This window comes from Emydura macquarii, unplaced genomic scaffold, assembly GCF_026122565.2.
Source record: "Emydura macquarii macquarii isolate MOO-44397 ecotype Brisbane River unplaced genomic scaffold, CSIRO-AGI_Emac_v2 contig_2473, whole genome shotgun sequence".
NCBI lineage: Eukaryota > Metazoa > Chordata > Testudines > Chelidae > Emydura > Emydura macquarii.
In genome coordinates, this window is record NW_027132610.1 from 150,804 (window position 1) to 163,957 (window position 13,154).

At 44.7% G+C, this 13,154-nt stretch overlaps 1 protein-coding gene across 1 annotated transcript; it reads right to left on the reverse strand.

Annotated features, from left to right (window-relative positions):
• Nucleotides 1–1,074: 1,074 nt before the first annotated feature.
• Nucleotides 1,075–5,457, reverse strand: LOC137162793 (vitelline membrane outer layer protein 1-like). Its single transcript, XM_067562721.1, has 3 exons — nt 5,250–5,457; nt 3,917–4,020; nt 1,075–1,431 (listed from the first exon to the last, which is right to left on the reverse strand). Exons 1-3 carry the CDS (start codon nt 5,418–5,420, stop codon nt 1,137–1,139), a joined length of 570 nt encoding a protein of 189 aa, XP_067418822.1. The 5' UTR covers nt 5,421–5,457; the 3' UTR covers nt 1,075–1,136.
• Nucleotides 5,458–13,154: the final 7,697 nt, after the last annotated feature.

Below are 13,154 nucleotides of genomic sequence, written 5' to 3' on the forward strand. Positions count from 1 at the left end.
AAGTCTTGCGATCAGCTGGGCATGACCGTGGGGAACTGGGCACCGCTACTGATCAGCAGATTTCCTTGGGAGCTTCAATTCAGCAGAGGATGCAGGGATCTGGTGTTGACAGGGAGTGGGCGTGGGGGATGCACTCCGTACTGGGGCAGTGGGCCAAAGGGTGGCTCCCTGCATTAACTCAGTTCTTCACATGGCCTGAGACAAAGCATTAGTCAGGACACTAAGGGGCTGACAATGATATTTTCCCATATCTTCCCCTAAGTTTACCAGCTCCTTCCAAACTATACTTCTAAGGGTTCCCTTGGGTTGACGTGGCCCAGGGCTGTGAGATGTGGGGGTGTTAGAGTGGGGAGTGTGATTGGCAGAGTGAGGACCATTATTCACAAAGGTGATCTCCTACACAGGCTCTGAGATAGTCCTTGTGCTGAGTTGTCTTTTTAAAGCCCCAGTCTCTCGCAGCAGATCTCCTGTCTGTTTGATTTTTGCCACTAGTTCATTCCAGGTGAGGTGCTCTAAATTCACCGCACCCATGGTCATTTTGGAGCTTGGTTCTCCATATGCTATGCTAATTCTTGTTCCATCTTCGATGTAGATGAAGCTTCTTTTCTCCATTCGATGTGCTGATGGAGATGCCTCCTTTTTACATCTTTGATGTAGATGAGGCTAAGGGCTGTTGGGAGGGTTTTAGGTGTCTCTTCCACTGCCTTTTCATATTGAGATGCCTTTGGTTTCTGGTTCAAGCAGGGGCTGGGGAGCATTCAGGTGAGCAAGAGAGAGTAGGGGTTTTGCACCCTGGTTCCCCAAGAACACAGAGCTCTCAGGTAACACCCAAAACCTTGAAAAACCCCATTTCGACCGAATATTGTCATGCCTCCCTTCTTGCCTTATCATAGTCGTTATATCAGCTGCTGAGATTTTACTCTCCTTCCACTCTGCTCCCAGTCTTCTCTTCTCTTGGTTCTCCCCACAATCCTGCCTCCCCACTTCCCTTGCAGATGTGGGGATGCTACTTGCTCACATGCCTGATTTGGGTCAATAAGACACAGACACCTTCCTGTTTAAGAGTAGTGCTAAACTTTAATGGTGTTTCATGGGCAGCTGCTGGTGTTAGGGGACGGGCAGGGACAGGTGCTTGTTTAGTTGCAGCAGAAAAACTTCACATCATTGAGCGCCGTGTCATCCCCTCTGCCCTGGTATGTCTGCACCTTTGTCTGGATCCCACAAATGGCCCCAGAGCTGCACCTACTGTTCTGTGCGTCAGCAGTACCCCAGAATAGTTTACCACCAAACACCCATGTGCCATCTGAGCATCTGAAGTGGATGCTGTTGGCTGCCGTGTCATCGGCATCTCCCTGGGGCAATTCCACCGTCAGAGAGAAGGACATCAGGTTGCTCTTCGGGCACAAGATGTGCCGACTCCATTGGCCCCACCTGCCAGAGAAGAAAATAACTGCCTGAGACTTATTCAGTGTCTGCCACCCATCAGGGGGCACCAGTCATCCTAGCTATAGGTCACCGAGCCCATCCTTCATAGGACACACAGCAGTGACCAGAAAACAAGATAGGTAGGGCCTGAGGTATTTTGTTTTCTTTTTCTTGAGTAGTCTATTTTCTTGCTTGTATTTAACTTTAGAAACATCAGAAGTGTCAAGCTTGGTCTGTCCTGGTTTTGCTGGAGAACTCCCTGGGGGTCTCAGGAGATGCCCTTGGATGAGAATTTGGGAATGTCTGTGTAGAGCTTACCACTTCTGGCTGATATTATGGAGTTATTATGAAATGTTACTCAGAAAAACAGCTCTGTCATAAATGCTTGTCTGTATGCGGATCCGTCACTGCTGACAGATTACGCACCAGGTATTCTCCAGACTGAAGACCAAGGGGAGGCACATAATGTTAATGACAGGGCTTTGACCAGGCAAGAGTTATGCAGAAGAGTAATTGCATCCCAAGGCAAAAGATACTTCCTCCTCTGTCCGAGGGGAGGGGTTTTTTGGAGCAGGGGAAAGTTTCCAAAGACAGAAGAAAGAAAACAGCAAGGTGACCAGGTGGGATTTAATGATGGGAAAAGAGCCAGACAAGAAGAGGAACCATTAGACAGGAGAGAATAAGATCAGAGGATCTGGTAAGGGAACTCCATGAGGTAGAAGTCATCCAGCATGCAACATCCTGCATGAGACAGGGGAACCCTGCCTGCCAGCCTCCCTGGACACAGATGCATACCAAGGAAGGGTGAACTGGGAAGTGAGAGACATTGTAGTCAGGATCTTTATTGTTTTGTATGATCGGTACTCTTTTGGGTTTCATATGCCTAAATAAGAGAACAATTCTGATAAGCTCTGGGCAAAGTGGTTTGAATGTGTGTTCTGTGCTTCACAACTACTGCGTGCCTCTGGAGGGAATTCACTGCGGTGGAGATCTGGGAGAGGGTATATTTAAACCATTGTGGTATCTTGGGGGTCAGTCTCAGTTCGGGGAGCCTAGGGTAGGTATGGGAAGCATCCCCACTTCCGTGAAGGAGTACTAGACTGAGTCAGTGTCCAGGAAATGTGCCAGAGAAACCACATGAGGAACCAGTGCTACAGCCTCCTGAGACCCAGGGAGGTTTAAAGCACATGGAGATCCAGGCACACACAGTCTTGGCTTCCCCTCACAGCAGCCCAGAGGGTGACTGAAAGGGGGTACCTGACTCGATCTGTGACACTTGGTGCTGAAACTTGAACCCTGACATTCTTCTCCCAAGTGCTCATTAGAGAGTAGAGAGAACCTACAGGGTGAAATCCTGTCTCCATTGATGTCTGTAGCAGAAAGAGAAAGCTTGAAGCATGGAGTCTGCTACAAAGCCTGAGGCCTGAACTAAAGTGAGCAAAAGTCAGGCCCTGCTGATATAAAGCAAGATTAGCAAGAGTCAGTCTATGAGCAAAAGTCAGGCATCGTTACAAAGCAGATGCTTCCTTACAAGTTCACTGTGTGGTACATGAACTTGGCAAAAAAACACAGGCACTTCCAAGAAGTACAAGGCACAGTGTATTCATATATGCACATTCCAAAAGATGCAGATACACCCCAACATAAAGGCCTGGCATATGCAACAGGAACACACCGAACCAAGTAAAACAAAGACAAGAGGACAGGGTAGGATGATTCAAACAAAACATTTTTATCAACCAGCTGGTCCAAAGGATAGGATTGGTAGCTAACTATGTCAGAAGGATAATAAGTAACGTGTTTGTATCGGTGTATAAAAGAGGGGTTTCAGAGGAGGTGTCTCTGGCCTAGAGGGAAGCGGAAAGTCCTGCCATTTACTGAACCAGTCCATTGTCTCAGGCATACATGTATTAGAGTTCCTGTAGAGCCCTGTAGGGTGCTAGTTCTGTATTTTATCAACAGTAAACTTGGCTGCGTACTTTTGCCACTCGACTGAGTCAGTGGTTTTCTTGGGCAGCTCAATCAAGGTCTGCTGTCCCGGCTACCTGCCCACAGCAGGTGTAGCACACAGAGGGAACACACATGCAGCCAACAACTGATAATGTCAATATCAAAATCCCCATCCACTCCAGCAGGTTCAGGATTTTACTCAAAGAACATGAAGGACGTAGCTCAAAATCCCTATTCCCATGCCAATTGCTGCAGCTTTCACACTGTGCTCTGAATCTGGTATCATTTCACTGGTTCTCTCCAGTCCTCCACAGTAACTTCCAGTGCACACAAGATCTGAATTTTAACATGAAATGGCCGTCTGTGTCTAACATAAAGAAGCAGAAACAGAACAGCCATTGCCCTATTTTAATTTTCCTTTATAGATTATCTCCAAACAGAGGGAAACGTCAGAGAAGAGACCCTGTGCAAATGGCATTGTTCATGGTTATTCTCTCTGCGGTTGCAGAGTAAGAGGGAGAGAAACAAAAGAGCTACTCACGGCCCCACAGTGGACTCAATGCTGGAGCCGTCAGTGCAGTACAGGCGAATGCCATTCAAAGCCGTGTCATCAAGTGCTACCCCAGGACCTTGGAACTCCTCCACCTAGGAGAGGGGTACAAGCGATGGAGACACAGGTACAGATTGGTAGGAGAAGGGTGGGGAACTCACCCCCAAACCCAGTAAATCTTCCCAACTTCATATTATTAAATTAACGGCATTTCTTAAGAGAAAGGAAAATGTCCACTAATAATTAGAGTCCAGAAGCTCCTGACACTTATAACAGCCACTGCCCTGGGAAGCTGGGAGACAGCTAAGCAACCTGTCCCATAGGTTCCCTTTTATGTTTCCCATCCCTTTTCCATCCACCCTGTAAAGCAGAGCCCTGGATCCAAGCTGGGAAGAATGAGGAAAGTGCCCCTACCCACAACCCCCACACTGGATTTTCACTCTTGCAGCAACAGAGATTCAAAGCCACTTGAGAGGGGAGATATCCAGGCTGGCTTTAAATGAAGTGGTGATTGGACTCACAAGCATTCCCTTACTCTACAGATTAACAGGTTCCTCTCTGGCCGGGAAACCCGAGGCCTGGTCTACACTAGAAAAGTTTTGCTGTCCTAGCCTTACTCATCATGTCCTCCTTGTGTAGCCACAACCGTAGTGGCCAAAATGTACTTTTGCCGGAATACCTTATTCCAGTTTGGTGAGCAAAATACACTATCCTGGCAACAACACTTTCGGCACACCCACTAGGACTTTTGCCAGCAGATAAACAGTTACAAAAAATTAAAATAAATCACACCCTTAGCAGGCATAGCAATGCCAGCAAAACTTTGAAATAAAGATCTGCCCTCAGAATAAGTTTCAAGCAAACTTCCATCATTAATTTTATTCCCTTCTCTTACTTTTACCCCCCAATTATGCCCTCTATCTCCTTTCAGGTTAACACCTTTCAGATACTTACAGACAATGGTCACATCTTCACCTCTTACTTGCGGCTTACCCGACCCAGACAGATTTAACTCCTTTAATATTACCTCCTAACTCTACCCCATACTCCCTTCTATTTCAACATATGTCTCTGGTTGTGCCAAAAGCAAAGACCCATAAACCCACCTGGACAGATAATTGTGTTCTCATCTCCTTTCAGCCCCCACCCTTTAGTAAACTGACTGGCCCTGTATGCCGATGGCTGGCCAGAGTGTGAGGAAAAGAGGATTTTTACAAAAATAACTAGGAACAGTCTAGAGCCAAGAGAAATTCTTGCTGGGATACTGAGTGATGAGTGTGAGTCAGAGGGTGAGGAAGTGGCAAGGGGATGGGAAGAATTTTACCTTCACTGAAAATCCATTGGCGAAGCCACTGGGGCAAAACTCCATCTTCCCCCAATCACCCCACTGGCCTCCATTGGGAACAGTGAGGGTGGAGATGTAACTTCGTGCCTCTGCATCCTGGAAGCAGCAGGAGAGGAGCAGGCAGAGCACTGCATGGGTGAGGGGCTGCATGGTGCAGTATCAGCTCTGGATCTACCCACAAAGAAGCTGGTGAGTGACTAACAGCCGCAGACACGAGGGATATTTATACCCAGGAAAGTTGGGCTGGGTTTCCTTGCTGGCCTGGCCTGCTGCCAATCCATCTGGGAGCAATCACACTTTGCCACGTCCCTGCACCTAGATACTTACCTGACCACCCCTCGCACACAAAGGGCTCATCATTCCCCACTGAGACTTTCAGAGAGTGAAGGAAATTGCTGTCCAAGGCAGGGTCTAAGTGGGCAAAAGAGGGACTGTGAGACCTGAAGGCAGGCTATGGATTTTAGAGCAGCTGCTGAAGGTTCAGAGGAGCAAGGGAGAGGACCTTGGGGCTGTATTGGACAGAGGGTCCTGGCATTGACAGGAGAAAAGAGAGAGATTTTTTTTCTTTCATAGCTTTGTCTCAAGGACTCATTTCTACTCCCTGCAGCTCTCCCCCACCCTCTGCTGTCACTCTGCCCTACCACATCTCCCTGTTCATAAGTCTGGGCTCCAGGCAAATGGTAATTTTATCCATTCCAGGCTGAAACCATGTGCAGGGCCCCCACATGGGGCGGGGGGTTAAACAGGGACACGTTAACAGCACCTGCGCGCTCTGGGGGGCCAGCCCAGGCTGCAACCCCCATTACCATGAGGAAAAAGAATGTCATGGCTCGTGAGATTGTAGGTATGGGATGAAGGATTGTGGTATGTGTGCTGGAGGGGGCCTGTCTTAAAAGTTTGTACTGGACCTGAAAAAATTATGCTTGGGCCCTCACCATGTGGTCCTGTCTAAGAAAACACACCTGCCTTTTGCTGTCCTGCCTAACCCAGACCCTGCCCGGGCATTGGTGGGGAAGGAGTTCCTCACTCAGTTACGACATGGCTCACTCATAGGCTAAAGCTAAAGCACTCACCCTTGGCCACTTACGTTTATGAAGAAGCAGAGGCCGTCTGCAGTCTCTGTCTCCTAAGTGAAAACAAGGCCAGGTAGAGAGCCTCTTTCTTCTGAAATGCCTACTCAATTCTTAGCCCTTTCCATTTAAATCTGTGTGACAAGCCCACCTGGTTAGGTTAAATCCAGTTTCTGCAGAAAATGTTCTTAAAGAATAAACAAGTCAGCTTCTGGGGAGAGAAGGGCCAACAGGGAAAGGCTGCAAGAGCTCGGGTCATTGTTAACAGTTGCATGTGTAAGCGCAGTGGGTTGAAGCGCCTACAAGGCAGGGAGCTTGCTACTACCATCTGTTGATGAACAGGGGAAAGAGTGGGCAAGAGCTGCTTCAAAGCTGTTTACCCAGAGCTCCAGAGACACAGAAGCTGTACAGGGTAAGGAGGTCTCTGCCACCATTGATTGGTGAACAGGGAAAGTACAGCTACCGACAGTTCATTTATGTAAGTTTTCTACCCAGAAATCCTCCAAGTGACACTCTGGGGAGTCACCAGAACAATGCACAAACTGCAGATTGGTGTCGGAGTGGGACTGAGGTGCAGGTGGGAGGAGGGGATCCGACCTTGTGGCAAGGAGTCTGCTGCAGGTTTCCATGTGCTACTGATAACACAGAGGTTGCTCTACAACAAGAGGCAGTAGCGAGGTAGCTCTTTGCTGAACCTGCAGTGGACAGCAGCAGAGTTGAGTGAACACTGGTGAGGACCCTCCTACCCAGCACCAAAAAAGCTGAAATCACTGTAGGCGGAATGGATGGTGGAGCCTCAAGACCACCCCAGGCAGCACTTCCTCTAGGGGTGGGATGCAGGCTGGCTAAGTGCTATCCTAGACTTTGGGACGACACTATCTATTGACACCAACCATGAATGGGGCTTAGTGGAGAGAGGGGAAGTGAGGTGTGGAAGGGGCAGTTGCTTATCCGAGATTCACACTGGAGGATGGGGACCTGAGTTAAAGGGCTTCTGCCAAAGATACCATAGCGTGGCTAATTTCTTCATTTAAAAGTATAGTTGGTGTGTTTTCCCAAGTTAATCCTGTGTCCCCTGGCACTCTAAGGAAGTTTTCCTTGTGTTATAGGCAAACTCAGTGCTTGCAAGAGAAGAAATGTTGCCTGTTAATGGCATGCAGGGGAGGGTTTTTCATTTTTCCCTGGTTTCTGGGTGGGGATTGAAGCTGCCGGTGTTTTTAATTTAAAGAGGAACCTCTTAAACATCTGAACCCAAACCTCGTTGCCACTGACAAAACCTGTCGGAAGGGGCCCATTTCTTATTATAGACAGGACTGCTGGCACCGACTCTTATTTCAGTGCCTCAACAATTCTCCTTTTTAGATTCTGTTTTCAATTGCTTATAATTTTGCCAAACTAACACCAATTCCACTGAAATTTTTTCATACCCTGTATTTGCCTCAGGCTGAGTTTTGCTGGAAATTTTTCAGTCAATATGCTTCAGCTGTTTCCAAGAATAAAGCTAAGGAAAATATTTTGTGTTACCCATATTATAAAATCTCTGGAGAACTTTTCTTCAAGAAGTCCTAGTGCCCTCATGGCTCAGAGTATGAGCTTGAAATTTGAAAGAGGAGTGGCCATTATATCAGGAATGTTCCTTTTGCAATCCCCATGAAAATCTGTCCAAATTTGGCCAAGGTATAGGTTTTTAAAAAATTGCAGTTTGAATATGCTGAGTAGAAACTTGCTAGAAGTTCACAATTAAGTTACCAGACTATTTTATCCACTGGGCACATGAATAGTAAATACCTCGATAACATTCAACACCATGTATTTTTTTTTTACAGATTTCCATGCCCTTAGCACCTTCTAACCCGCCAACCACGTCTCATTTCTGGTCTTCTACACGTTTGGTGCTGCCAGCCATTTTTAAAATTGTGTATGTGTGTTGGGTCGTCTGTATCATGCTTGTGGTTAGATACCTGAGGCTGTGTGTGTGAGAGAAAAAGAAATGCAAGAAAAAATAGAAAAAAGGCTGTGTCGGACATTAAAAAAAAAAATTGTGCTGTGTCCTTGTGTTTGGGCTGTGTAGCTGACAAAGAGAGAAAGAATAGGTTAGGTTGAAAAAGAGAAAATAATGTTGTAGTGAAAGATTTTAAAGCAGAGAGAAAATGAAATTAAAGAAAAATGAAATAAAAGAGGAAAATAATGTTGTAATTAAAGAATGCTAGAGAAGAGAGAAAAAGACATGAAACAATACTGTTCTAGAGCTGGGGTCCGAGTTTTCAGAGCAAACCACACTGGACCAATCAGGAGTTGCTTTATAACCACAACACCAAACACATTCTTCCTGACAAGAGCCACCCCCCTCACCTAACAATAAACCCTTTTGCCAACAAAAGTTGATTTACAATAAAAATGAACAGAGCATAATACACATACCAGCTTTTAAAGTTTGTCTATAGAAATTATCCCAAACAGCTTTGTATTTTTCCACAAGAACCATCCTTTTAACTGTTTGAAAAATGTAAAATAAACACAACCCCTTCACTCAATTCTTTTGCTAACATGAAAAACAACAGTTACCAGGGGTGCTTTGTAGATGTTTCATTTTTTTTTGGTTATGCGTGAAATAACATAACTGCTAAGGGGGAATTTTAGTTACAATAGAACATGAACAAACAGCCCTGTGACAATTGTAGTCAAATACCTAACTTTTTAAAGTTTGAACAAGTACACCAGTCTTTAAAGATTTTAGTCTAAAGGACATACATAGTAAGAAATTTCCTGTTTGTAGGGATGTAAATGGTAAATAAATAGTATAATATGAAATTTTCAACCTATTAAAACCCCACACCAGCATACTTTTTAAAGAAGAAAAAAGGCCCAGCGAGGATTAAAGCCACACGTCTAAAAAAGAAGTGTTTTTTTAGCTTTGTAAAGTGTAAATATTACTTAAAAATATTTTAATGAATTAAAAGGACTTAATCTAGAAGGGTTTTACAATTTTACACTCAGAAAGCAGCGTATAGAAAGAAAGAGGTTATTTTTTTCTCATTTCATGTGAGATGAACACAGGCCCATCCTTTTCTAAAGAAACTAATAATAACCCCTCTGCATTCTTCCTGAACCACCCTTTTGCTAACATAAAAAAGCAAGAGGTGTTTAATCATGACAAATAAAGTTTACAAGTTTAACATGAAAAACAACAGTAACAATGTGTGCTTTGTAGCAGCCCCCTTTTAACAAAAGATGTTCTACTCCTTTTAAAATTAAAAAATTAAAAAAGACAAAAGCCACAGACCTAGAGAACAGAGTACTGTGGCTGAGAGAGAACCATCCTGAGTTTCAGGGGGATATTGCTAACTGTCTGCAATCTTTTTTAGTGTAGGCAGCTAAAGTTCTTTGTTGGTGGTTAAGCTTTAGCATGGACAAGCATTTGTCAGTCAGAAAGACTTTCCCACACCCAACGGGCTGCCAGAAATAATAAATACGATTAACAAAAACATTGTGGAATTACATATTTGGTGATGTTCAACATTTCACATTAAACATTTATTTGATTATTTCATTTAACGCTCTGTCTGGGTCCTTTGCCTCCGTCACTTTGTCCAGCAGTGCTGTAGCAGAGCCTGCAAAGCAACAATAAATATTTAGTTTATTATTACCTTGTTTACAGAGACCCTAGAGATTTTTTGTTTGTTTTTATATAACACTTTTATGCAAATTAAAAGTGCTGGTTCTTCAGCTGAGAGACACTGATAGGAAGGATGTACTATTTAAGATTCTTGTTTTTCTTGGGGTCGGTGTGGGTTCCAGAGCTGCTTTGTAGTGATAAGTAAGGTGGGTCTCTTATTCCTCTCCAGTACTGGTCCAGAGAAAGAATGACAGCCTACTACTGCTATCACTTACTCATTAGCTCAAGCTGCAGGGGTCTGGGTGGTGGACCTAAAGATTCTAACCCACCTGATGAGCCATGGGGGTGTCAATATGATGTCTCAAGATGGAATTTATTTTTTTAGTTGGCTTTTTTTAATAACCTAGGAAATTAAATACACACAAACGATGTTAAAAGTACACTATTCACACTGCAAAATCAAGCACTCAAAGTTAGGTAATGCCAAAATTAAGATTGTCTGTACAACCTTAATTCAGCCCCATCTGCATGTTCATTATAATACATTCTTTAATTACATGATCATATACTATGTTTTCCACAGGACACTTGCATCATTCACTGCACAGGATGGACAATGCCGTGTTAAGCAAAAGGAATTCTTCTCAAGAGAATCCAGCCACACCCATAATACCAAGCAATTTATTCAGCAATACGTTATGAAGAGCTCAACAAGCAGCTTCAAAGTACAACTATTACAGCAGTTTCTTAAATACATTTCACTCATCAAGATAGACTACACCGGTTTAAACTAATCACCAAAAACAGTTCTCTATATCTTGGGGAAGACAACTCCAGATATGGTGGGGAGGGCAGGGTGAGGGGGAAGTGGTCTCAACAAATAAGGAAGATACGTTGTGAGAGGCATGAACACATATATGTGATGGGGGACAGGGGCACATCGAGGAGTATGTAATAACATACAGGAACAGTACAAAAAATATCTTGGTCACTGCTTATCTAGGTACTCTCTGTGCTTGCAGTCCTTGGTGTGTTCTGCATAAAAGCCTTACCCCAACAAGAAGCAGCTATTCAATATTTTGTGAATATTGTTCATTCACACTCTGCTCAGAAGACAGAATGATTTATTTCCTAATGGGCTTTTCTATGATGCTAATTGCTATAATATCTGAGTCTTTCACAAACATTAATTTTATTTTCACATCCCTGTGAGACAAGGGGTGGGATTATTGTTGTTTTTCACATGGGGAAGCAAGGCAGAAAAAGATAAACATTCAAAGTATTCACTAATTTTGGGGGACCAACTTGAAATGCCTGGGACCTGATTTTTCAGAGAACTGAGCATTATATAGCACTGTTATATTAAAGAACAGCTCTCATTGACTTTAGCTACCACAGTGAGTGCTCAGCACTTCTGCAAATGAAACCACACAGTCTCAACCCAAAGAGACAAAAAATTAGAAACACACAATAAGGGACCACGTGTGAAAAGTTTAAATCACTTTCCCAGCTGTCTCGAATCAGAGCCTGCAAGCAGAGGTAATCTCTAGGTAACCTAATAAGAGCAGCTGTCCTTGCCTACCTTACCCACTTAGTGGGAAGAATCAGCACACCATCTCTTACATTCAGTAACAGTAGGCCTGTTGCACATGGCTGTGATAGTCCCCTGACTGCTTTTTCCCAGCCTTGTTCCAGTCCTGGATCCTGCCTTGCCTCACCCCAGGTAACCCGGCTCTGACCCTTGGATCCAGTTCTTGATTTCTGATGCTCACAGTAGGCCTTGGACTCAGGATCTCAGCATCTATTCCTGGCTACCAGCTCCAGCCACTAGCCATGGCCTCCCAGATCCTGGTTTCTGTCAATGGCCAAAGAGACTCCAGCTCAACATCATGGAGTTAAGGGGAGGGGACCACGATAGATATTTGGCTGGTGCTGGGTTCTGGCAACAGCCAGAGAAGAAAACTATGTGATGTTTCAAAGAGAGAGGAACCCTGGCGTGTGATAGAGAGCCCTGACCTGACAGTGACTGTTTCCCTAGTGGAGATGCTGTGTAAGCGCTCTGTCTTGGTTTAGCTAGTGATTGTGAATCTTGCAGAGGAGCTAAGGGTACTCCCTAAAAAGCTAAACTGAGAAACTGGTACCCTGCACCTACGTTAGTAATGAGGTCACCTTTTGTGTGAGGTTAGCTAATACATCCCAACCTAATATCTGCTTCTTTTCTGATGTAGACACACCCAAAAGTCTCCCCTTTATTCAGCTACTGGAGGCCCTGAGCCTTTCTGCTTCAAAGGAAATCTCTATCTGTGCACAAACAAATTACCTGCTAAGTGGCTGTTCTTTGACAGGAAGAGGGTGGGGACAAATATCTACATCTAAACTGTGAAACAGCATGGAGATTCCTTTCCCACACATTGCCTGTCACCTTGCTCTCCATTGGAAAGTCTTCTCAAAGGGGGGATAGGACTATAAAAAGCAGGGCGGACACCCTAAGACACCCCCCCCTCCTTGTCCCTCACATTCTCAGTACCTGAAAAGACAAAGGAAGAAGCCATTGGACTCTGGGGGAGGAGTCCGAACCCAAAGAGTTTGGTCACAAAGAAGCTGAAAGCACGTGGTGTGAAAGTTTTGCCTTGAATGCAACAGAGTTTGTTAAATTAGCCCCCAGTAAGCATTTTTTCTTTATTTTTCTTGTAACTATTTCTGATTTTTATGCTTCAGTTCATACTCACTTAGATCTATCTCTTTGTAGTCAATAAACCTGTTTTATTATTTTATCTAATCCAATTGGTTTACATTGAAGTGTCTGGATAACTTTAAAATAATAACATGGCATATTATTCCCATAAAGGAATAATGCACTTACTATATTTGTAGTGTTCAGGAGAGGGCTGGGCAGTACAGGACAGACATTTCAGGGGGAAGATGTGGGACTGTGGGTGCGTTGGTAAGAGACAAGGAGAGCTGGCCTCTGTCCTCTGTCTGGAAAGCAAGAGCTGTCCGGAAAGCAGAGCTGGCCTCTGTCCGGAAAGCAAGATCCATCAGCTTGAGTCTGTCTCCCAGTTTGTAGAGCATTGTTGGGAAGACTTCCCCCCGCAGGCTGAGTTAGCCTTACAGCTCCCTAGGTGAGGGAGGCACCACATGGCAAGCTCTGCTCTGGCTGTGAGTCTCGGGCTGCAGCCAGTGGTGAGTGTGCCGGGG